Raw genomic sequence first — 24,601 nt, 5'->3', positions numbered from 1 at the left:
GTGTCAAATGTCGGTATATCATATTCTACGGTTAAACTTTCACTTCAAACATTTTAATTTTGATTTCCTTTGCATTAATTGTTCTAGTGCAGAGGTTTTACAATAAGCCATGTTAATACTTTCACATTCAATTCCATTACTTGATTGTAACTTTACATAAATACCTTCAATGTCTCGTACTTGGTTCATCAAATTAAGTAGGAGGTCGAAAAAGCAAAGTCAAAAAAGTCAAAAAGAAAAGAAAAAAAGAACAGTAAGTACTAACTCGTCTTAAGACAATAAAGTCATTCAACCTTACTACTTAAGAAATATTAGAGCCGATATAATGAAAAGCATCTATGGTACATATGTCGATAATATGATACAAGTATTATTCTCATGCAATTATCTTATTTGTTTTCCGTTCAAAGCATTAATCCTGTTCATGTGGTTATGTTTATTGTAATGAATATTCCCAGAAATACACCGATTCATACACCCACTTTAACTGATCTCTCACGGTAGACTTAAGCCAAAACAATGTTCATTATTATAAAATATAGTTAATTTTGACGGTAAAAGAGGAGATAATGTCGGTGAAATATCTGTGATCTCAAACATTGAAATAAATAGAGTTTTCTCAAAAGCCAGGAGTTTTATTAACATATTTAAAGTTAACATACTAAAACAAACCTTTTACGACTTGGAAATCATAAAAAATATTAATAATAACATTGAAAATCCCTCTTGAGGTTCAATTTACTACCTCGGGCGATTATTGTTAAAAAAAAAGCATTTCGGATATTACAGTACATATGAGGTGGTATGAGTAATCTTAAACTATGTTTGTTCCAATACGTCTAGCTATTCGTAAATCCATTTAAATTACGACGATGAATAGTTAGCGATGGCAGCGATGACTCGTTTCACAACTCTTTGCTGTTGTCCTTTACGGGTCGCATTAGACTTTGATCCAGTGGCAGGCAGAATCTTGAGGAAGTATTCCTGGACGAATTCCAAAATTTTTGAAACTTGCTTCATGTACATGAAGTTATGTACATAATGGATGCACATCAAATCAGCTACGGCAGTGACCACATTTTTGGTTCCTTCGCTCAGTCGAGTTTGATCGGCGAAAACATAGTACATTCGCTCGTCATTTCCGCAATCTAAAAACAAAAATTAGAAGACAAAACTGGTAAAATAGTATTCCATTTTCCCAACGTTGGTCTTATTTATTCAAGTATTCTGCACAGATGTTGTATAATGTCATCAATCTTCGTTAATTGGGTGTAGGTTTTTAATCGCCTTTAAGGACAAGCCTCCCGGAATCCAAATTTGAATCAACTTGCGTTTTCAAAAGCACACCACTTAATACGAAAGCGACGCACAGCTGTTTATTTTACGCATGCGATGGAGCAAATAAAAAAAAATAATTAAAAAAATAACTGTTGTACGTTGCTTCGGTATTGACTGGTGTACCCTTGAAAACGCGAGTAGTTTCAAATTTGAATAACGGGAGACTTGTCCTTAAGATGTAATTTTCACATGTCCCAAATAACAAATGATATGCATTGTGTCTACATGGTACCTACTAATTTTGCTTCAAAACTGAGTTTGTTTCAATTACCTATGGCAACAATAACAGGCCCAGAGCAATTGAGAGTTATGTCCACCATCTTTGTACCAATCTACAAGATAAAAATAAATGGTTATTTTCATACATTCATTAAGTAATGTTTGTTTTTACTTACCTCTTTGAGGATAACGATGTCTTCGATGTTTTCTCCAAGCAATCTGCACAAATATTCGAAAATATTGTAGTCTGAAGTTATTGTGTCCAGAGGTTCGATCTTTCGATTAGTCTTTGAAAAGTCAATTATTTTTGAACGTTTAGCCGTATAGTACTTCTCCAAGGAATCCGCTGATACTCCCGTTGCGCACTCGAAATGGTAGTATAGAAGGATCCTTCTTCTGAGGACCGGAAGTTTTCCCAAGATGTCTTTCAACGGAATATTTTCATCGTACCGATATCGAACATAAGACTGTGATGCTTGTAGGAACTCGTGTGTTAATAAAGCTGGTTCATCACGCGAGAGCTTCGAAATTACGTCTTTGCCGCATTCGTTATTCGTGTGTTCCCAATACTGTTTGTTAGTACCCGCTCTTACGTTTCGATTCCTTCGAAGTTCTATGCAATCTGCTTTCGCTACGTACGGCTCCTTAAAACGATTAAGATATGAGTTTCTATTAATCATCTTGTGTTTTAGCCACACATGACCAGTTCCTGATCCATAGCCGTCATCGTCTACGAAGCTCAGACACGGGAAAGCATTGAGAATTTGTTTCGACACTGTTCCCATGACATCTGCTCGTATCTGGGTGTCAATCATTCGTAATTGATCGACCACCGAATTCGCAAGCCCACTCAAATCAGTTTTTGTCATTTGGAGAAGTTTTGGGACACACTGACTAGGGTTTTCATCCCTAAATTTTTGAAAATTTTGAAGGCGACTTATGATATTATCACTGATCTTTTCCCAGTTCACCTCGAAGGTTTGGAACTTTAGTTCAGAAGAAGCGTGTTTCTTCGAGCTCATAATAAGCCTAATATCTTCCGAAGGCCTTTTCTCCGGATTATTCGGATTGCAATTTTCATCATATCCAACAGCCTCTTCGACTTGCTCTTCAAGAACAAGAACTTCGTTGGTCGATTGAGTTGCATTATTTTGAAGTTGTGCATCCTGAATGTCAATCTCAGGGTTCAGTATGGCTTCAGAAGTGACTGGGGTTTTGCTGGTACCTGGAAGAACAGTGACAATCCTTGATTGATCCTGAATTTGCTGTAAGAATATCGAAGCACTGCTCTCTTGATCTGCACGTTTGTTGCTGAATAGGTTGTCATCAGAACTGTACAGTTGTATGCTATTTGTAGTGGCGGTTTTTAACATTGTTTCTGTAAGAATATATGGAAATTGGAGTAAAATTCAAAGAATTATGTTATTACACGTTTTTTTCTTTGTCGATTTTTTGATTGTGTGACTTAACCTATTCAATACGGATTTTTTTCGTCGTATTTCAACATAAATTTTGGACATTCTGCTTCAAAAACGTATGCAAACCATAAAAAAGTAGAAATATAGGGTAAAATACTTTTTTTGAAATCTTTTAGGACTTTCAAACTTTCCTTGAGTTCAGATCTTGATGATCTACATAAACAACAAAGCGTTTTACGGGGCCTCAATCGTAATATGAAGTTGGCAATGGGTAATTGAGACATAATTGAACTATTTTTGTCAAATCGCAGTGTTACCAGAACATCAACGGCACTCCAAACTATTCTTGAGTTCAGATTCTGGAGGTCTTCAAGACCAACAGAGTGATTGATAGGTTCCTGAGCTTGTGTGTTAGTTGTAGAAACCCAATGGGACATCATTACATCAGTATTTAAAAAAAAATCTACATTACCAGAATAGCTATGGAACACCAAACCATTCTTGAGTTCAGATATTGACGGTGCTTGTGTGTTAGTTGGAGAAGCCTCATGAGACATCATTACATCAGTATATAAGAAATTCAACATTCCCAGAATAGCTACGGTGCTCCAAACCATTCTTGAGTTCAGATATTGGAGGTTTACAACACCAATAGAGTGATACATAGGGTCCTGAGCTTGTGTGATAGTTGGAGCAACCCCATGGGACATCATTACACCAGTATACACAAATCACAACATTCTCAGAGTATCTGCGGTATTCCAAACAATTCTTGAGTACAGATATTGGAGGTCTACAAGACCAAAGTAGACGAGCTTGTGTTTTAGATGGTAAAGCCCATGGGACATTATTACACCAGTATATATAAAATACAATTTTCCCAGAATATTTACGGTACTCCAAACCATTCTTGAATTCAGATCTTGGGGGCCTATAAGACAAACAGATTGATTCAACAACTACTTAGCTTATGTATCAGTTGCAAAAACCCCATGAGACATCATTACAATAGTATATGAAAATTATAACATTCCCAGAATATCTACGGCACTCCAAAGCATTCTTGAGTTCATATATTAGAGGTCTACAGTATCAACAGAGTAATCCACAGGTTTCCGAGCTTGTATGTTAGCTTGAGAAGCCTCATGGGACATCATTACATTACATTACATTCCAACTCATAAAAATAGTTGAGACATCGAAGATTTTCATGTTGATTGTTTTGAATATTAGGATCTGTACTTAAGGATAGTTTGGAGTTTCGTAGATATCGAACGAGTTCTGTAGTGTGTCTGTAATGGTTTATTGAAGTCCCGTGGAGCTATTCCAACTCATGAAACTAGTAGGGACATCGAGGATCTTCATGTTGATCGATTTGAATATTAAGATCTGTACTCAACGATAGTTTGGAGAGTCGTAGATGTCGAACGAAGTATGTAGTATGTCTGTAATTGTGTGACGAGGTACCGTGGAGCTATTCCAACCCATAAAAATAGTGGGGACATCAAAGGTCTTCTTATTGATCGATTTGAATATTAGGATCTGAGCTCAAAGACAGTTTGGAGTGTCGTGAAAGTTCAACGAATTCTGTAATGTGTCTATAATAGTGTAACGAAGTCCCGTGGAGCTATTCCAACTCATACAAATAGTTGAGACATCAAAGATCTTGAAGATCGTTTTGAATATTAAGATCTGTATTCAAGGACAGTTTGGAGTGTCGTAGATATTGAACAAATTCTGTGGAGCGTCTGAAATGGTGTTACTAGGTACCTTGGAGCTATTCCAACTCAAAAAACTAGTGAGGACATCAAAGATCTTCATGTTGATCGATTGAAACATTAAGATCTGTACTCAAGGATAGTTTGGAGTCTCGTAGTCAAACGAATTCTGTAGTTTGTAATGATGTAACGAAGTCCCGTGGAGCTTTTTCAACTCATAAAAATAGTTGAGACATCGTAGATCTTCTTGTTGATCAATTTGAATATTAAGATCTGAATTCAAGGACGATTTGGAGTATCGTAGATATTGCAAAAGATCTGTTATACCGCTGGGCAGGCACAGATTTTTTTCATTAAGCATTTATATTTCAATTATTTAACAAGAATATGGTAAAGTATGGTGTTGTTTCCTAAGAACATCAAAATTACAACTCAAGGATAGTTTAGATGCTCTAGATCATCGTAGTGCCCGTATCCTGACCTGTGCAATATTTCCTGCGTGGAGCAGTTAATTTTGAACATTTTTGCTAAAGAAAAAAGGATCTCTCTCTCTCAAAACTGATTTTTGACAGCTGATTTTCGTCTTGGGTCATATATGACCCAACCGTATTGAATCGTTTTACCGTTTTAACCGTTTTAAGGACGAATACCCACGTAGCAGGGACTATGTCCAAGGGCTCGACGATCCCTTCCCAGGCCATCTGCGAGTTGTAGGGCTTGCTTGGTAGCGGTTGTAAACAAGCTAAGTTTCGGCAGTGTTACATGAAACCTATTTATCGAAAAAAATACTTTTTCCTCAAAAATTGTATCTTGTTTTACTGTTTCAGTCGATTCTTTGGCTTATTTATGTTCAACTTTACCGGAGAACACTTCTTTTTAACCAGTAAATATTTTTAAAATCGAAAACATAAACCAAGATAGTGCTGCACATTCAAAATCGGGCGAATGTTAGGACAATCTTGAAAAACAACAGTTTTTCAATATTTTGTTAAGAGCCGCGCACGTATGATACGTTTGCGTTGCGGTTGACAGTTTTCCCATAGGAAATGTGTCAAATGCAACGTAAACGTGTCCTATGTGCGGAGTTCTTTATAAATTAAAAAAATACTAAGAAAATACTCCTCGGGAAAGTTGACCTTAAATAAAATACAGAGTCGATTGAGTGAATACAATTTTTTGACGGAAAAGGTCAATTATACAAGTTATACTAAAGACACACCTGTCTTATTTGTAGCATGGTTCAAGGTGGCAAGAAAATAATGCCAAGACTATCTAATCGATATAGCACTCATTTCAAGATTCTTGTACCTTGGTACGAATACCACCAGTGTGTCATTAGTATTATAACCATAGACCAATACAATGTCGATGTTATAACGCGATAAACGTACTCTTAAAGGAACTTTTGGTTATTTGGGTAGTATCTCTTACTTAATAGAGTTGACAGACCGTCTTCACTGGTTGTGGTCAATTCCACATTAAGACAGTAGAATATACCAAAAATATTGATCTACTGCTAAAATGTGGAATAGATCACCGACCAGTGAAAAAGGTCGAGTCAAGTACACGACAGTGAAAACAACATTGCAGGTAAAATCGAAATACGTATATGTTCAGTTACATCAGAATATCATATTAACTCCTCTTATAGCCGTGAAGCTAGAGCTCCCAAACAAATTTAAAATTTTACAAAGCTGGGCGAAGAACATAAATTGTATTTACGAATCGGTTTATCTAATACTAAGGATTCACTTGTAGTATTTGTACCGTGGCGTGTACAAGGCGACAAGAAAATAATTGCGAGACTATCTTTAATAAAGACAATAATATCTACCTACTGAACTGTCATACCGTCTACCTATAACGAGCAAAGTAATCAAATGTTTGTTGGTAAGGCGTAAATATTGTGATCGCCTGATATTTATAATGGCAAATTCAAACACAAGAACTAAAATGTATTAGATTTGATTTAGAAACAGCCTTAAAAACACTTCACTACACCTCCCAATAAAGTAACAACAAGATACTAACTTATTCGAACTCTGTAGGTAGCCTGGTCATTGAATTTGAAAGCTTCAAAAGTGAACACTCTCGTGAAGTCACTTGGAGGGTTGAACAAAAATGTAAGTTGCCAACGTAATAACATAAACATCACTCAGAATCAGCGTAAGGGACGATTCAAATATGATGTCCACTACTTTTTGGGATTTCTAGACCCCCCCTCCCCCCTGTCGCTTTTTTGTATTCCTAGTACATGTACTGTCACAAAATCGTAGACCCCCTCCCCCTAAAACTTATGACATAATTATTGAACGACCCCTAAGCAGATCTTCTTTGCGTAACTATCAGAAAATTAAATTTTAATGTTGTCGGAGTTTATCGATGATTATTTTTCAAAAATCATCGGTGCAACAAACGATATGTGAATTTCTGGCAAAATCAGTCGATGCATCAAAAGCATTACATTGAAATATTTCCATTTGTTTATTATTTTCTACAGAATAAGGAAAACCATGAAAACAGTAGTTGTAGGCATGTTAAATATTCCAAAATGTGTAACTATTACATCAGAAAAATTTTTAGAAAAATTCTAGAGCGCATGCAACGAAGTGTATATTTGTGAGTTCTGTGAGTTTTTTAAGAAAGTGTCAACAGAAGTGAATAACTGAAATAGTGCTATATAATGAGAATGTTTCATATTTACCGGTTGGATTAGCAGCATTTTCTACGAGAGGATGTATGTTGACAACAGGAGTCCACATCTCATCCGCATCGAGGAGCATGAAAAGCTTGTCCTTGTAAACGTTGAGCACCAAGTCCGATGTAATTCGACATCCATCTTGCTCCGTTGTAATGCTCGCGATGTTTCTTTCTAAGGCGATAGATCCTGTAATTGAAATGAACCAAGGTTAGTCAATGTTTAATTATGTATGGTTTGAAAAGTATAATTACCTTGTTGGATTAGACTGGCAATGGTTCCAAATGCTGGTATTGCAACACGGTGCAAACGGGTAGAGTCACAAATATTGAACACGACCAGCGTGTTTGTGTTCATTTTCGAGTTAGTTTAGAATGGGGATTGCGTGCTTAATGTAAAGATATTCTGTATTATTCTCGTGATACGAAAGCAACGGTGATCGATCAATGAATTCCTTTATGTTTTTGACCTCCGTACAAATCGCTTCTTCTTGCACTATGAACAACCCTTGCTCGTGTATGTTCTGCACTGCTTGTCTTTCACCGTAGAAGAGAATTTCGGAGCTTCTCTCATAAATTATTAGTTGAATTCGTAGTACAAAGAAACGTTCTCCGAATACGTCGTGATTCAAAAACAAGTAGTTTCCCTTTTTGTAAGTGTATCCACAATACGAAACTTGCTCAGCATAAGTATTATCTTCGCTCAGTAACCCAAAATCAAACAAGCATATCTTATACGAGTTTGGCAGATACTTATAAGATTCAACAAATTTTTCTACAAGAAAATCACGTTCAAATCTTGTGTTTTTTGTATTGAGCCACCCCTGATAATATTGATGGTGCTCACTGCAGAATTTAACAACATTTTTAAAGTTAAGTGTACTTCGCAAAGCTCGTTTGAAAAAGCAGTGTTTGCGTTCACAAAAGAGAGTACAGAAGTTCATCAAAGGTCCCAACCATAGAATTAGATGCGGGTAATGAAGAGTGAAATGGTGCTTGGGTTTTAAAGGCACATCAAACTCTCGTGTTCTTAGCTCCAGATATTCTCTTATGAGAGATGCAAGCAACTGAATTTGATTTTCGCAAACTACTGGTGACGTTATAATGTCAGTCAGCTGCTTCAGTAGAATCAGCATTGTAATCAATGGATTACAGTAATCTATTACTTTGTTAATGAATATAAAAGGGAGGATTTGTATCAAATACCATATTTCACTAGCTTTAGCTTTTATGTTTTTAGTCTTTCTAGTAAAATCCAAAACAATCTTAGTTTTCAAATCGAGTTGTTTGAAGACACTATTGATTCTCGCCTGTAAGAAGTTAGTTGAGACAACTTTTTCCTTTACTAGTCTGCGAAAAATCAAAAATATATCACCATTAGCCCACCCTTCGAACAAATCGTGAGCAACACAGGGAGCTGCACCATAGTGGAACATTTGAAAGTGATTGAGTTCATTATAAATACAAGTCGCTTTCACTCCACGGTAAGGTTTTTCCGATGGAGTACTTCTTATTATTTCAACATCATGAGCATTGGATTGGGGGGTTCGTTGGTCAGCAATAGTAAAACAGTTGTCGTGGAATGCTTGGTGTTCAATATAACAAAATCGACAGAAGTAGGAGCTTCTAGAAAAGTTCTCCGTTAGTCCTGCAATGTGATGTGCCCCTAAGTTGTCGTTCATAGTTATAAACACAGAACCAAAAATCCTTTCTTCAAAGCCCCCACCATGAACAATAATGCCGGACTCTTCGAGTGTCTTCAAATCTTCGATAAGTCTTCTCAAGACCTTATCCGCACCAAAATAAGTAAAATCTTTCGATTTACATAACAAAATAAGCTGTATATTTTCTGATAAACTTCGCAAATGCGGATCGAGGTTCCCTACCACCATGTATACACATTCCAATTTGTGGCGTCCGGCAGCGTTTCCAATGGCGTTTACCACGGCTTCTGCAGCATCTTGGTAAATAAACAAATTAATAGTTTTTTTGCCAAAAAAGTTACTGTTTCGATACTTAAGCCCATCGACATAATCAGTCATGTGTCCGGGCACAGAAAGCTTATCACGGAAGACGGCATTGTATACCTTACTATCGTTCAACATTGAAGATAGAGTATCTAAAATGGGAACATAATAGTAAAAACAATTGTTGTGATCGCTGTCCTTCTGCAGTTCTACTAACGACGGTGAAACGTATGAAAAATTTTCCTGGAAAAATTTTTTTCGCATGTGGGTCGAACGGAACTTTCCGCCTGGACCAAACAGATTGTCAAACAAATTATCGGAGCACATCCACCGCACAAGCTTTCCCTTTGATTCGACACAGAGATTGATTTCATCCGACACTTTCTCACACTTCAACCGCAGATGTTTCTTTGCCACCACAGTAGCTTCTTCCAGCGCCTCTACGATTTCCTGAATCACCACTTCTGTGACGTGGTTTTTTGAAACCAACTTAAGAAACAAGGCTCCAAACATCTTTTCAATGCTTTTCCGAACCAAAATCAAATCTTCCACCACTTTGTCTTCCCTTTCCTCTTCCTTGTTTTGCTTTGTGGACGTTTCTGGAACCTGGCCATCGTCAGCGGTTGCTAAGGGTATGCGATAACACACTTTTTCCTAACGAAACGAAACGAAACGAAATTTAAAATTTCTATGTTGATTCGAAACGAAACGAAACGAAATATAGATTTACTTTCGAGTCTTCGAAACGATACGAAATCAGGGTCCATATAATTCGAAATTTTTCGAAACGAAACGAAATTTTATTTTTTTTTCCGCGGAATTTTTATTAAATTGGTTTGATATTATGTACGGAATTTCGATTTCACTTTTCAAAGTCAAATAACTGTTTTGCGATAAATAGAGTTATAATAAGAGAAGTAGTAGTCTGTAATAAATCGCCTCATTCCCGTTTATATACCATTGCCAATAAGGCAATACCCCAGCATTTGTGCCGCTTTGAAAGCAATACATCGTGGAGCGTGTGCTCCCGAATTTGATCAATCAGTTCAGTTTTATATTAGTAAGTATATACAAATATAGAAATTGTTTGATTTTTCGTTTCAAATTTCGTTAAAAACCTAATTTCACCTGAATTTTCTTTAATTTTTTGTGAATTTTTTCATAGGGTTAACTCATAGTTTCATTGACGCTAAAGGTCGTAATCGAGTAAAATCCAACCGTGTATAAAAAGAACTGGGTGTAATCTACTCTGGATAAAAAAAAAGTTATTCACTTGCTTCGGACTTCAAAAGGGCGCTTGGAATCCACGACACGACTTTCCATCTTTGACAAAGTTATAGTGAACTGATTCATATCTGGTTACATTTACACAAATAGGATAGTTAAAGATACTTTTCGTTCCTGTTGGATATTTCTAACAAAATACTGAGGATGCTTTTTAGAAGAAAACTAAAAACGCATTTGTCAACTCCGAACGGGGCTATGTAGTAAGCATCTCAAATAGCTATGCGAGCAAAGGCGTAGGATTGCAAATCCGGAAATGGCGAGCTCGATTCTCGGTCTGGTCAAAGATGTCTTGCCACACAAGATACATTCGTTACGTTCTGGAGCCCTGGTCAAACGAGTAGTTCAAACTGGAGGGTAGATGATGGCTACACTCACAGCGACCACCTGGCGGTTCGCTACAGTATCTACTATACGACCAGCATTCAGCGGACGGAAGAAGGGGCGAGGCCTAGCCCTCGTATGTGGAAGACATCGTACTTCGACAACGAGGTGTTTAAAAACCGCTCCGCAGCGAGCACAATACTCTCGATCTGAGCGGCGAGCAGCTGGTAACAGTACTCTCGCGTGCATGCGATGCCACCACGCCTAGGAAAGTCCACCCTAGGAATGGGAGGCCACCGGCTTACTGGTGGACTCAAGCAATTGCGAACCTGCGCCGCGCCTACCTACGGGCACGAAGGCGGATGCAGCGTGCACGCACAGAAGAGGAGCGTGTCTGAAGACTGAGATAAGATCAAGCAAAAAACCTGCTTCAAGGGCCTGTGTCAAAGTGCGTCGTAATGGCCAAGACACGTGGGGCGATGGCCCCTACAGAGCGGTCTTCAGAGATGCTGAGAGGATCATCGCGGGGCTTTTCCCACGTCATGACCCAAGTCTCTGGCCTAACTTTGTGGAGCTGCCAGGGGTCAGGGTGGCCGATGAGGGAAGAGCAACTGTGGCGGAACTTGCGGGGATTGCACAGTCCCTTAGTGTAGGTAAGGCGCCAGGACCGGATGGTATTCCGAACCTGGCCATCAAAGCGGCCATTGCTGAGGCTCCCGAGATGTTCAGATTTGTCATGCAGAAATTCCTGGGCGAGGGAGTCTTCCCTGCAGTATGGAAAAGGCAGAGCTTGGTCATATTGCCAAAAGCGGAAAAACCACCGGGTCAAATGGCAGCGTGCGTGGGACAGTTCCACTAAGGGTAGATGGACAACCTAGTCCGGAGGATGTGTAAAGATGAAGTTGGCTGGAACGCCGTTTTATCGGCTATTGTCCAAATTGTCTCGGAGCTTCACAGGAGGTGCCCTAGCAGCACACCATGTAGATTACTGCAACTCATATGTGACCAGATTTGGTCACAATCAAGTTGCAGCAACCATTAATGTCTTACTTGTGCTGCTCGGGTGGCGCGTGGACTCGAGGAATGGCTCAAATAAGAGGTGGTCCAAGGGCTCGGAGTCAGCTTCATGGGGCATACCAGCCCTGTGGTCGAACTCGATCCTTTTATCGAACAAGTGGCCGCGCGAAGAACAACATGGTCAACGGCCGCGCGGCGTCGGTCAACCAGGCGGGTTCCGAGCCCGAGGACGGAAAGCGGTTCTCGTCAAGGCTGGGGCAGGCGTAGGCACAACGTCGGCAAGTCCCTCTGTTTGTTGACGAATTGGCCATATCGCAGAGAGGTCAATTTGGGGTGCACGCGGCATCATCTTCTTTGATACCAGCCGTGCAGAGGGAAGCAGGCGTGAAGTCGATCCTTCCCACCTTCCGAGGACATAGGGCGTGGTAAGGCCACCTGGGAAGCCGGCAATGCGCTTGCACGATAACATGGTCTTCTTCTAAAAAAGCGAGTCAAGATGTTTGGTGCTGCAAGTACATGCAGCCAAACTCGAGGCCCGTTGTGCACTGGCCCCCCTTTGAAGCATTACTTTCTGGTTGTACCGAAGAGACGATGGGCTTGGCGGCAATGGAAACGGTTTAGCGGGTCGGGGATGTAGTCCTGCCTCTCTCGTTTGCTGAAGGTCCCTAACCCCGCACTCCCTAGACGTCCAACCCAGGATGTCTGTTGAGCAGATTCCCCCTCCATTGCTTAGGAAAAAAAAACAAGATACCTACTCATGCAATGGTGGACATAGAAAAGTTTTCAATCAATAACTGAGGAAGTACTAATAGAATACTGAGTTGAAAAGCAGATCAAGTTCCAGTTGGGATGTAGAACCATTGAAGAAGAAAAGTGAGCGTTAATAGAAAAAATTGTATAACTATGGTTTTGAGAATAGTATTATGGTTTAGTTCAGCGGCGCAGCCAAAATTTTTGATAATATAAAGTATGGTTGAAGTTTAAATTTGTTTCGAAATTCCGCGAAATTCCGTTAAATTTCGTTAAAAGCTGGTTTTTTCTAGCGAAATTTTTGTAATTTTACGAAACGAAACGAAATGAAAAAATCAGATTTCGCCATGCTCAAATTCCGCGAAATTCCGCGGAATTTCGTTTCGAACCACCTGAAACGAAATTTTTCGAAATACCGCATATGCTTAGCGGTTGCAGCACAGCTGTCTTCCGCCTGTGGAGGTTGAGGCTTGGAGATTTCCTTCTTAATACAAGCTCGTCGGTGGTAATACATGTTATGGATCTTCAAACTGTTTGTTGTCGCAAATGGTTTTCCGGTACGGCATTTCAGCGGACAACATATAGGGTGCCCTTCTGATATATGTCGCATAGCATGTTTGGTCATTATTTTAAAATCACTACATTCAAAATCGCAAGATATATCCGGACATTCCATTTGGAAATCTTTTTTACGACCAACATGACGCTGACGAAGGTGCGTCTGGTAAGACGCTAAGGACTTGAAAATCACGGCACAATCTTCGATAGGACACTCAAATCGGTTATAATTTTTATGCAACCGGACATGTTTTACATAATATTCGATGTTTTCTACTTCTACATCACAAATTTTGCACTTAAACACCATTTTTTACACTTTATTACCTCGGCACAATTTTTTGAACCACTCGCCACCGATGACGATAAACTTTTCACAAGAAGCGCAGACCAAGTTGGGTTCATGTAATTTCCCGTCACTCTACACCGAAAAAAAAGTGCACTGCAACACAAATTTATGTGCATGTGGTGAATTTCTTTGCCGAGATATAAAATTGTGATATCTTAGATGTAAAATCGAAATTTCACACTTTCAGATTTGTGTGCGTCAACTAAAACGTAAAATTGTGTCAATTCCTAAATTACGTCTTCAAATATTAAATCATTTTTTTCAAATACGTCTAATTTAAAATTACTTTTTTTTTTGTGTGTGGGCCCCCCGTGGAATTCGACAACATATTTTTTCCCCATACTAAGCTGGGCCAGTCTAGTGTAAATGTATTGGATGTAACCAGTTTCCTTCGATAGGTCTCCAGCCCATGTCCTCTAGTACGCTAGACTGGTGCTTTTAACCAACTAAGCTACGAAGACCTTCGCGAGCCCGAGATTATCAAATCGGATGTCGAAGCACTCACAATCAGAGCTTTAAATATTAGATTATTTTTTTATGAAGCCCATCGGTCTTCTTTGCCACTTCACTTCTAAAGATATTCATATTTGGCTCTGCACCGTCAATTTTCGGAATGAATATGGGTCGGTGAGTATTTATTCAAATATCGCAAATTATTAAATAATCGTAAAACTGATCACATGTTTGATGATTTAAATAAATACACGTATAGATCTAATCCCGACGTTCAATTGACTCGAAGGCTTCACGAAAGTGAATATTTTATGCTCTGATCACAATTGGTGTTGGGAAAAGTACACCGTCATTCACCGAATAAACAGTTTGTCAAAAAAAATGTTTGCCGACATTTTTGCATTTTTTTATAAAATCGGCAATTAACTTTGATTGAACCTCTATCGCTTTCAAGTTTAATTTGATTTTAAATCAGGAAACAAAACGCAGTCCAAGACATCAATAGTTTTTCAGTCATTTCAGGAATTGCTCCTAGAAAACTTCAAGAAACTTCTTTTAGAATTTGTTAAATGATTCTATTTCAGATTTTCTTTGAAAAAGCAAATTATTTTAGTTCGGAAACTCAAAAAGATTTTTTTCAAGTTTCTTATAAACTACTTTTGAAAATACATCAACTTCTTGAATTTCTTTTGGAATTTCTTCTGAAATTATTTTAGTAAAATTTAGATGTATTCGAGGAATTCATCTAGAAGCTCACCAGTGATTCAAATCAGGAACTCCTTTGCAAATTGGATTTTTCAAATAAGGATTTCAAGAAATCTTTTAACAACTCCTTAGAATAACCTCACAATTCTATCATGAATTCCGCTTGGAGGAATATACCGGAGCAATTCATGAAGATCTGGAGTATACCTTAAGAAATTCCTGGGGAAATTTCAAAATAAATGTCTTGGTGAAGTTATAAAAGGGCTTATAAAAGAGTTCTTGAAGTAAAACGCGGAAACTCCTGGAGAAACTCAAGAAGGAAAATTTTAGGGAAAATATCCAGGAACGAAATTAAGGTGCAGTATCAGGGAAAAAACCCAAATCAATTCACCTAGCATTGGTGGTGGCTTTCTCGCGCATTGAAAATATAAGAAAAAGAGGTCGAAATACCACTTTAGGGGGATACATATTACTTTTTTCATCAATTCATATCTATTTGCGGTCATTTGAACGCATTGCAGCAATATTAAAAAAAACAGAATAATCCACCTAGCGGTGATGGTGCCTTTCTCGTGTATTATAAAACAAGAAAAGCACATAAGAGAGGTCAAAATTGCACTTTAGGGAGATAGATTCAGTTATTTCCATCAATTCACATTTATTTGCGTTCATTTGAATGCATTGCAGCAGCCTTTGAAAAAAAATTGATTTTATATTTTTATTCTAAGGGGATTTTTTTCCTTTGGGAAAAATGGGGAAAAACAATGTTTTTTTAATAACTCCAGAACTCCATCGAATAGAACCTGTTGCAAGAAATTCGGATAAGGCTAAGTACAAAAAAGTGTGTCTCACATTTTTTTTGTACACACACATACATACATACATACAGTATTGGAAAAAACATGTGCAACTCAAATCGAGCAATCATAAAAAGCATCAGTAAACTTCAATGCTTCTAAATCGAAATCGAGCAAGTTACTGCAGTTGACGGTTCAGGAGTCTAGATGTATGCTACATGATTATTGCAGCAATCAGCTGTCAACTGACAGTGTTTTGTTGACAAGAGCCATTTTGCGTTGGTCAAAACAAGTGCAACTTCTCGCTTTCTTGGACTTATTTCTATAGAAGTGCTTAAATAAGAGGGAAAAGGATTCGTTTGTTGACAAAAGTGATCTTACTTGCGTTATTGTACCATAACAAGGTAAATATTACATGATAGACATTGAGAAAGGTCAATACTCTTGTTTTCCATATATTTATGTTATTAGGCACCAAAATGGCCTAATGTAATTCCAATCCAAGGCCTCCTGACAGCCTCAAGTAATCGATGATTACAAGAGCGGAATGTCACAAAAAACGATTTGCGACAAATACCAGCTCAATAAATGGACCGTTTCAAGACTGTGCTCAAAATTTCGTTCAACTGGGAAGATTTCTGTGGACAATAGAGGTGGAAGACCACGGTCCACCACGCAAGAGAGGATTCTATGATCGCCAGATGTATTAAGAAGGATCTTTTTAAATCTTCCTTCAAGGTGCAAACGGATTTACAGTTATCTGTATCGGACCGGACAATCAGACGACGTGCCGTTGAAGCCGGATAATTCTCTCGACGCCCTTCGAAAAAACCTCTGATTTCACTTAGGAACCAGAAGAAACGACTCCTGTTTGCTCAATCTCATATTGGCTGGGATGTGCAGAAATGGCTGTTCAGCGATGAATCAAAATTCAACACCTTCGGAAGCGACGGGATTTGCCATGTACGTCGACCGACTGGAAAACACTTAGATTCACGGTACTGCCAGAAGACGGTGAAGCATGGTGGAGGCAATGTGATGGTCTGGGGAAGTTTTTCTGCAAACGGCCTTGGTCCAATTCATCGAATCGATGGAATCATGGACCGTTACATGTACAATAACATCCTGAAAGATGTTATGCTGCCTTATGCTGAATGGAATATGCCATTAAAATGGATATTCCAACAAGATAACGACCCCAAGCACACCGCCAAAGTGGTCAAACAGTGGTTTAAGGATAACCAAATAATTGTGATGGACTGGCCGCCGCAATCTCCGGATCTGAACCCTATCGAGAACCTGTGGAGATCGTGAATCAGCGAATTAATCGTGAGGGTGTGCGAAATAAGGATCAGTTGATTGTACAAATTCAAAAGGCTTGGGCAGCAATTCCACATAACTTCATTGACCACCTGATCGAGTCTATGCCTCGCAGATGCAAGTCCGTAATTGAAAATAAAAGATTCGCTACGAAATATTAAAATCGAAACTGAATTTGGTAAACAACACGCGAAGTTGCACTTGTTTTGTCCAGGAGGAAAATATTGAATTTTTGTTTTTTTTTCATGAATTGTTATTTAAGAATGAGGATTTTTTTTTGTTATAATAAACATGAAAAGTGCTGTTTCTACAAAATAAAAACATTTTTCTTCACTTTTTATAAACCTTAAATGTAGAGTATCATGATTGGGATTGACTGATTGCAAATGTTTTGTCTAATACTGTACAGACATCGCCTCAATTCGTCGAGCTAAATCGATTGGTATATAACACTATGGTAAGTTCGGGTTTGGAGTGATCCTATAGCCTGTAACAATTTAATCATCCCTAGCCGTATGCTTCGTCAAAGCTCCAATCAGCAAGCTGACGCGCCACCTGTTTCTGAGATATGAGACTATTGAGGCTTTCGCGTTTAAGGTCAAACTTTGAGTTCCGCTAGATCTCATTTAACTTTTTTTCTTATAGAAAATTGATACCTCACTCCAAACAGGCGCACAACGCATTTGCCGATTTCGCATTGATTTTTTTTGCATAAAAAAATACAATAGCTACCTTCTGTAAATGTGGTGAGCTAGGTTTGGAGAAGCCGAATGTTAAAATGAATAAGAAAACACTACCGATACTGTTCCCTCAAATCCTATTTATATTTAAATATTGATTTATTGTGCGGATTCCGGTCGACTAAAGTTTTATAAACGCGAAATCTCGACATTATCTCGGTGGCTCTAGTCCATAGCAGAGTGTTTTATAGTTATTGGCCTATAATCAAAGCGAAGCCTAATTAATAGTGATCAATTGAGTCTTACTACGGAAATTGTAAAAGTTTATAACATAAACCGAAGTAGGTGAAACTATAACTAGTGGAAGATTTGTTAAAACTATAATTAGGTTGTTTCTCTAGTTGAAGGATAGTGATCCGTAATCGCGACACGTGGAGTATCCGACACCTGGTGAAAGCTGGTGTCCTCCGTGTCAGGTAAGAACTAGGCCGCAAAGATGGAGTTGATAAAACTAAATAATTTGTCATTGAACAGCTTCCCACTGTTCATCGTGGGCCCTTGTGCGGGACGAGTCAGTTCCACGGATCGTTCAACCCCTCGTTCCGACCGCCTCGAAAGTCGTCTGGTCGGTGTCCAAGCTCCCTACTCTCCCCTAAGTGTCGAGACAAGCGTGCTACATTGTGAGTTGTCGCACAACGCGTGGCCACGTCATTACGCCACCCCGTGGGTATAACCGTCATTACCGTTACCTCATTGCGCAACTATTCTACATCGTGCTACAAACGCAAAGCAAGCGGAACGCCACCACGTGGCCAGGAGTGTAACCAAAGCCATTACCAAGTTACACCGGCCTACCGTCAGGATAGTCGTGACACGCACCCATCGGTCACGATACAGTCAGCGAAACGCTTAAGGGGAGTCCAGAGTAAGACGGACGATTACTTCACGCCGAACGCCTAAGCATAGGCGAACCAGGGACGTTTCCCAGAAAGGCGACGATCGTCGAACGGATATCATCGAATCGTCGTTTATGGCCGTTACATCCCGAGCTCTAGTATCAGGTTAGCCTAGGGTTAGTAATCTAGTATTAAGCTAAAGTTTTGTGAAACCCAAAAGGGAAAAGTTATAATTAGGTCTAAATATGCATCCGATGAGCGCTCATAAGAATTAGATTATTTTAAAAGTTTTGAATGCATCAATAAATCAAGCATGCCTGTAAGCATTTTGCCTTTGGTCGAAAGTAATTGAGATTTTTATGAGATTTATTTCGAATTATGAATCCGTCCTTTATCGAGTAGTATTTTTTCATTGATTGTGCTTGGATTAGATTATGGAACGATTCTTTGGTTGACGTTGGAAATTTGGAACAAAGCGAAGTGAGATCGTGTGTTTGAATTCTATCAACTTGCCCGTTTTAAGAGTCTCAACCGGGCCGAGACAACAAGCCTCAGCAGCCTCTCTAAGGAGAGTGGCGCATAAGCTGTTGTTGGTGGCAACGAACAGAAAGCATATGTTTCAAGCCTTTACGTATACTTTGTATATAGTATACAATTATTATTTATTCAGACTAAGGCCGAAGTGGCCTGTGCGGTATATAAGAGTCTTCTCCATTCGGCTCGGTCCATGGCTACACGTCGCCAACCACGCAGTCTACGGAGGGTCCGCAAGTCATCTATAGTATCATCTATAGTATACAAAGTATACGCGAAAGGCAAAAAAGATTTTGTGGGAATTGCCGGGATTACTTCAACTACACACATTTAAACAGAGACTTAAAATGTTGTAATTCATTTTACTGATAAAAATCTGTGATCTGAACAATTACTTATGAACGTTGTAATCCCGCAGTCAATGACATTGCCCGCTGGAAATTACTTGAACTACCTGAGGGACTTCCGGAAGAACTCCCTGAGGAGCTTTCGAAGAAATTATTAAAGAAATTTCCTGAAGAATTCCGGGAAGAATTCTTGGAGGAACTTTCCGAGGAATTCCTGGAGAAACTTCCTAAATAGTTCCAAATGAAACCTACTTCCGTAAGAATATTTTCAAGATTATTTTAAAGAAATCATGGAGCAACTTCCGGAGGATTTTCTGGAGCAACATTCGGAAGCATTTTTGGAGGTTTTCCGGGAGAAACTCCTGGAGGAACTTCCGGATGAATTTTTAGAAGATCCCTAATGAGAAACTCCTGGAGGAACTTGCGTAGAAATTCTTGAAGAAACTTCCTAAGGAATTGCTGGAAGAATTTGGATGGATTTATTCAGAAATTCCGGAAAGAATTCGTGGAGAAGCTTCCCGAAGAATTCCCGGTTAAACTTTCAAACTAACTCCTGGACGAACTAATTCGGGAGAATTTCTGGAGGAATTTCCGAAGAAACTCTTGAAGAAACCTCCTGAAAAAGTGCTAGAGGAATTTGGATAGCATTTGTTAGGACTTCAGGAAAAAATCTTGCAAAATCTTTCCGAGGAATTTCTGGAGAAGTATCTCGAGAAATTCCTGATAGTTCGCGCAGCCGAGCGAGTAAACAATTGGTGTGTGATCGGACGTGTTTCAGATAGGATTTAGAGCATTCGTAAAATCCGAGTTTTTGGTACTGTTTTTAATGTTCAGTGAATAAGTTTGAATAAGAGGTTGAACGTATTTTGTATATGATGCGAAACATTCATAAGATTCAGGTTACTTTGTCCTTCTTTGGACGGGTCGTAAGTAAATTGATGAATATATTTTAATAATTTTTCAGCATATACTGTTATTGACAAACGCTCTATATTGTCAAATAGAGCTCCCTATTATTCATCTTACCCACTAACAATAATTTTCCTTCCCGAGACATCTATGAAGGTAGTATGGGTTCCCTACATCTTCACTAGTAGACGTTGAACTAACATTCCTTCCCTTCCTTCCATGATTGTAAGGACGTGGCCAGGTATATAACTGCTACTGGATAGGAAAAGGTACTAATGCCAAGTACCAATTTGCGACAATATACAGTAGATTGCTCAATTGAGCATTGTATAGCCACCCACGATTTGTACAATCACATATGCTATGCTATGCTAAGTATCCCGAGGAATTCCTTGAGAAACTTTCAAACGATGCTGGGTCATTAGGCCGAAGGCCATTTGGCCGAATGGTCATTAGGCCGAACGGTCATTAGGCTGAATGGCCATTAGGCCGAGTGAGAACTGGGGAGTGGGAAGTGAGTAGTGCGCAATGAGGAAGAAGTAGAAAGGAAGAAGGAGGAAGAAGGAAGAAGGAAAAATAAAAAAAAGGAAGATGGAAGAAGAAAGAAGGAAGAAGGAAAAAGGAAAAAGGAAAAAGGAAAAAGGAAAAAGGAAAAAGGAAAAAGGAAAAAGGAAAAGGAAAAGGAAAAGGAAAAGGAAAAAGGAAAAAGGAAGATGGAAGAAGGAAGAAGGAAAAAGGAAAAAGGAAAAAGGAAAAAGGAAGAAAGAAGACGGAAGAATGGAGAAGCAAGAAGGAAAAGGGAAGAAGCAAGAAGGAAGAAGGAGAAGGAAGAAGAAAGAAGGAAGAAGGAAGAAGGAAGAAGGAAAAAGGAAGAAGGAAGAAGGAAGAAGGAAGACGGAAGACGGAAGAAGGAAGACGGAAGAAGGAAGAAGGAAGAAGGAAAAAGGAAGAAGGAGGAAGGAAGAAGGAAGAAGGAAGAAGGAAGAAAGAAGAAGGAAGAAGGAAGAAGAAAGAAGGAAGAAGGAAGAAGAAAGAAGGAAGAATGAAGAAGGAAAAAGAAAGAAGAAAGAAGGAAGAAGCAAAAAGAAAGAAGAAAGAAGGAAGAAGGAAGAAGGAAGAAGGAAGAAGGAAGAGGGAAGAAGGAAGAAGGAAGAGGGAAGCGGGAAGGAAGAAGGAAGAAAGAAGATGGAAGAAGGAAGAAGGAAGAAGGATGAGGGAAGGAGGAAGAAGGAAGAAGGAAGAAGGGAAAAGAAAGAAGAAAGAAGGAAGAAGCAGAAATAAAAAAGAAAGAAGGAAGACGGAAGAAGGAAGAGGGAAGAAGAAAGAAGGAAGAAGGAAGAAGGATGAGGGAAGGAGGAAGAAGGAAGAAGAAAGAAGGGAGAACGTAGAAGAAAGAAGGTAGAAGGAAGAAAACGGAAGAAAGAAGTAAGAATAAAGAAGAAGGAACAAGAAAGAAGGTAGAAGGAAGAGGGAAGAAGGAAGAAGGAAGGGGGAAGAAGGAAGAGGAAAGGAGGAAGGAAGAAAAAAGAAGAAAGAAGAAGGGAAAAGGAAGAAGGCAAAAGGTAGAAGGAAGAAGGAATAAGGAAGAAAGAATAAGGAATAAGGAAGAAGGAATAAGGAAGAAGGAAGTAAGAAGAATGAAAAAAGAAGAAGGAAGATACAAGAAGGGAGAAGGAAGAAGGGGTAAGGTGAAAATAGCACTTCTCATTTTTCACTTCTTGTTTCTTTTTGCTAATTCGGCCTAATGACCGTTCGGCCTAATGACCGTTCGGCCTAATGACCATTCGGCCTAATGACCTTCGGCCAAATGGCGTTCGGCCTAACGGCCTTCGACTTAATGGCCTGACACCCTTTCATCAACATCAACACTTCCTCCCAAGTTGATTGAAGATGAGCGTGGCCAAGAGTAGTAATTTTCATGCTTTTGTGATTTTTGTCCTAGATTGAAATCAAAGATCACATCCACCTTGTTTCCGATAGTAATCTGATTGGAGATTTCAAAAGAAAAACATGAGTATCACTAGTGCCCAATAAACGAAATACACCATAACTATGCTATGCTATGCTATTTGCTAGAACTTCTGAAAGAATACTTGAAGAAACTTTTCGAAGAAATCCTGGAGGAATTTTTGGAAAAACTTCAGGAGGAGTTCTTGGAAGTACTTTCGGAAGAATTCCTGTAAGAAATTACGGAGGAATTCCTGCAAGAACTTCCGAATGAATTTGTGAAGAAACTTTCGAAGGAATACCTGGAGGAACTGTCAGAGAAATTATTGGAGGAACATTCGGAGAAATACCTGTAGGAACTTCCGGAGGAATTTTTGGATGAACTTCCGGAGGAACTTTCGGCGAAGCTTCTGGAGGAAATTTCGGCGGAACCTTGGGTGGAACTTCCGGATGAACTTCCGGAGGAATTTCCGGATGAACTTCCAAAGGAACTTCCGAAGAAACTTCCGGAGGAACTTCCGAAGAAACTTCCGGAGGAACATCCGGAAAAAAATCCGAAGGAACATCCGGAGAAAATTCCGGAGGAACTTCCGAAGAAGCTTCAGGAGGAACTTCCGGATGAGCTTCCGGCGGAATTTCTGGAGGAGCTTCCTGAGGAATTCCTGGAGGAACTTCCGGATGCCTAATGAATTGTTGAATTTTATTTGACACGTTCATTTGATGTGAAAAGCGGAGTTTAATTCACAAAAGTACATTTCTCACATAATTTTTGAAAACGTCGTAAGTCCAAAAGAGAGGCTCTCTTTGTTTATTTTCTCTTTCAACTATTACAAAGCCATACTAACATTTACCTTGGATTTTCCAGTACCGACCTGAAGAAAATAGCTTTGTCTAGTGTGCTGAGGTGAAAATATTGCAACAAATTTTAAACTAGCCTAGAAAGAGAGCGTAATGAAAGAGAGTCTCTCATTTGGACTTTTGACGTTTTCAAAAATCACGCGAGATTTGGTTTCTCTTCTCTGCAAAGCTGAATTTCGGCTTTTCACTTTGAAAATAAAGTTTACATTCCATATAATGAGCATTTTAGAATGCATGTGGGTTAATGAATTTTAATCAGAAAGTTCATTTGTTGCAAAAACGGAATTTATTTCACAAAAGTACGTATTTCCATGGAAAGCTGGTTTGTTTGCTCTGTAAACCTCAATGTCGGTTTTTTACTTTAAGAATAACACTTATCTTTTTTTTCAATGCTTTGCACCAATAGTTGCGGTAGTGCTGAGTGGAGATAATACTACATTTTTCATACAAAAACACACAATTTAACTAAAACTTAAGAAGTGCGAAATGGGTTCTGATCAGTGAAAAGTTGGAAGCCAGTAGTAAATTGTGAGAGTAATAAACAAAATATACTTTGTGTGAAAAATGAGAAATGAAAAAGCAAGAAGATGAATATGAGATTTGATAAAAGGGATGTGAGAAGTGCGAAATGAGACGTGAGAAGTGCAAGGTGGAAGCAAAGAGTGAATTTAGAGAATATAGAGAGGCAACGCGAGAAGGGAGAGAAGTGAATAGTGTGGAGACTACTCAGAATAGAGTTTTTCCAGCATAGATGTTTGATCATCCAATGAATCCCTGGTGTTGGCCTTACAATTAGCCAGATCAATCAAAATGTTTGAAATATGGTACATGCCCTTTTGGATGAGTAGAAAAAAAAATGATCCAACGTAAGAGATATTCGGTCATTCAAGAGAACTCGGATTTAGGCCTTAAGATCTATACGCGTAGCTATAGATCAATCGAACTGTTTTAAATATGGTACATTCCTTTTTGGATATGTAGAATATAATGTGTTTATATCAGAAGTTCTTGGACATCCCAAATATTGCTGAAGTAAGGCCTTCCATTCTACACGATTATTCAAAGATCAATCGGGTGGTTTAAAATATGGTACATGTTTATTTGTGATGCATAGAATGGAAAGGATTTACAGTTTAAGTTCTTTGTCTTTAAATAAATCCTTGGAATAAGTTCTCAAGATATACACACATAGTTATTGGACTGTTTTAAATTTGGAATGTGCTCTTTCTGATCATCGTTATTCCAACAAATCCCTGGAGTAAGGACTGCAGATATCCATGAGTAACCAAAGATAAACTGGACGATTTTGAATATTGTACATGCTCGTTTGATGTATAGAATAGAATATATCAACGGCAGCGGTTCTCGGTCATCCAAGAAATCCCTGGAGATAGGCACTCATGTCTACACGGGCAACCATGTATTGTAAGACAGGACAAGTTCCAGTCAACACAAAGTCGTATATGATGCAACATAAGATGTTATAGTGGAGGCAATATACGTACATCTTGTATGG

At 38.8% G+C, this 24,601-nt stretch overlaps 1 protein-coding gene across 1 annotated transcript; it reads right to left on the bottom strand.

The window, feature by feature from the left end:
- Positions 1–635: 635 nt before the first annotated feature.
- Positions 636–7,787, bottom strand: LOC134220462 (uncharacterized). The gene is made up of 5 exons (XM_062699519.1): positions 7,646–7,787; positions 7,398–7,580; positions 1,734–2,935; positions 1,610–1,670; positions 636–1,148 (listed from the first exon to the last, which is right to left on the bottom strand). Exons 1-5 carry the CDS (start codon positions 7,746–7,748, stop codon positions 865–867), a joined length of 1,833 nt encoding a protein of 610 aa, XP_062555503.1. The 5' UTR covers positions 7,749–7,787; the 3' UTR covers positions 636–864.
- Between the last annotated feature and the right edge of the window lie 16,814 nt (positions 7,788–24,601).

Source organism: Armigeres subalbatus, chromosome 3, assembly GCF_024139115.2.
Source record: "Armigeres subalbatus isolate Guangzhou_Male chromosome 3, GZ_Asu_2, whole genome shotgun sequence".
Taxonomy (NCBI): Eukaryota; Metazoa; Arthropoda; class Insecta; order Diptera; family Culicidae; genus Armigeres; species Armigeres subalbatus.
This window is presented reverse-complemented; position numbering and strand designations above follow the sequence as displayed.

Coding starts and splice junctions, on each gene's coding strand:
- LOC134220462 (XM_062699519.1), bottom strand. CDS start 7,748: ATGAACACAAACACGCTGGTCGTGTTCAATATTTGTGACTCTACCCGT. Junction 7,581..7,645: donor TGCCAGTCTAATCCAACAAG/GTAATTATACTT, acceptor TTTCAATTACAG/GATCTATCGCCTTAGAAAGA. Junction 1,671..1,733: donor ACATCGTTATCCTCAAAGAG/GTAAGTAAAAAC, acceptor TTTATCTTGTAG/ATTGGTACAAAGATGGTGGA.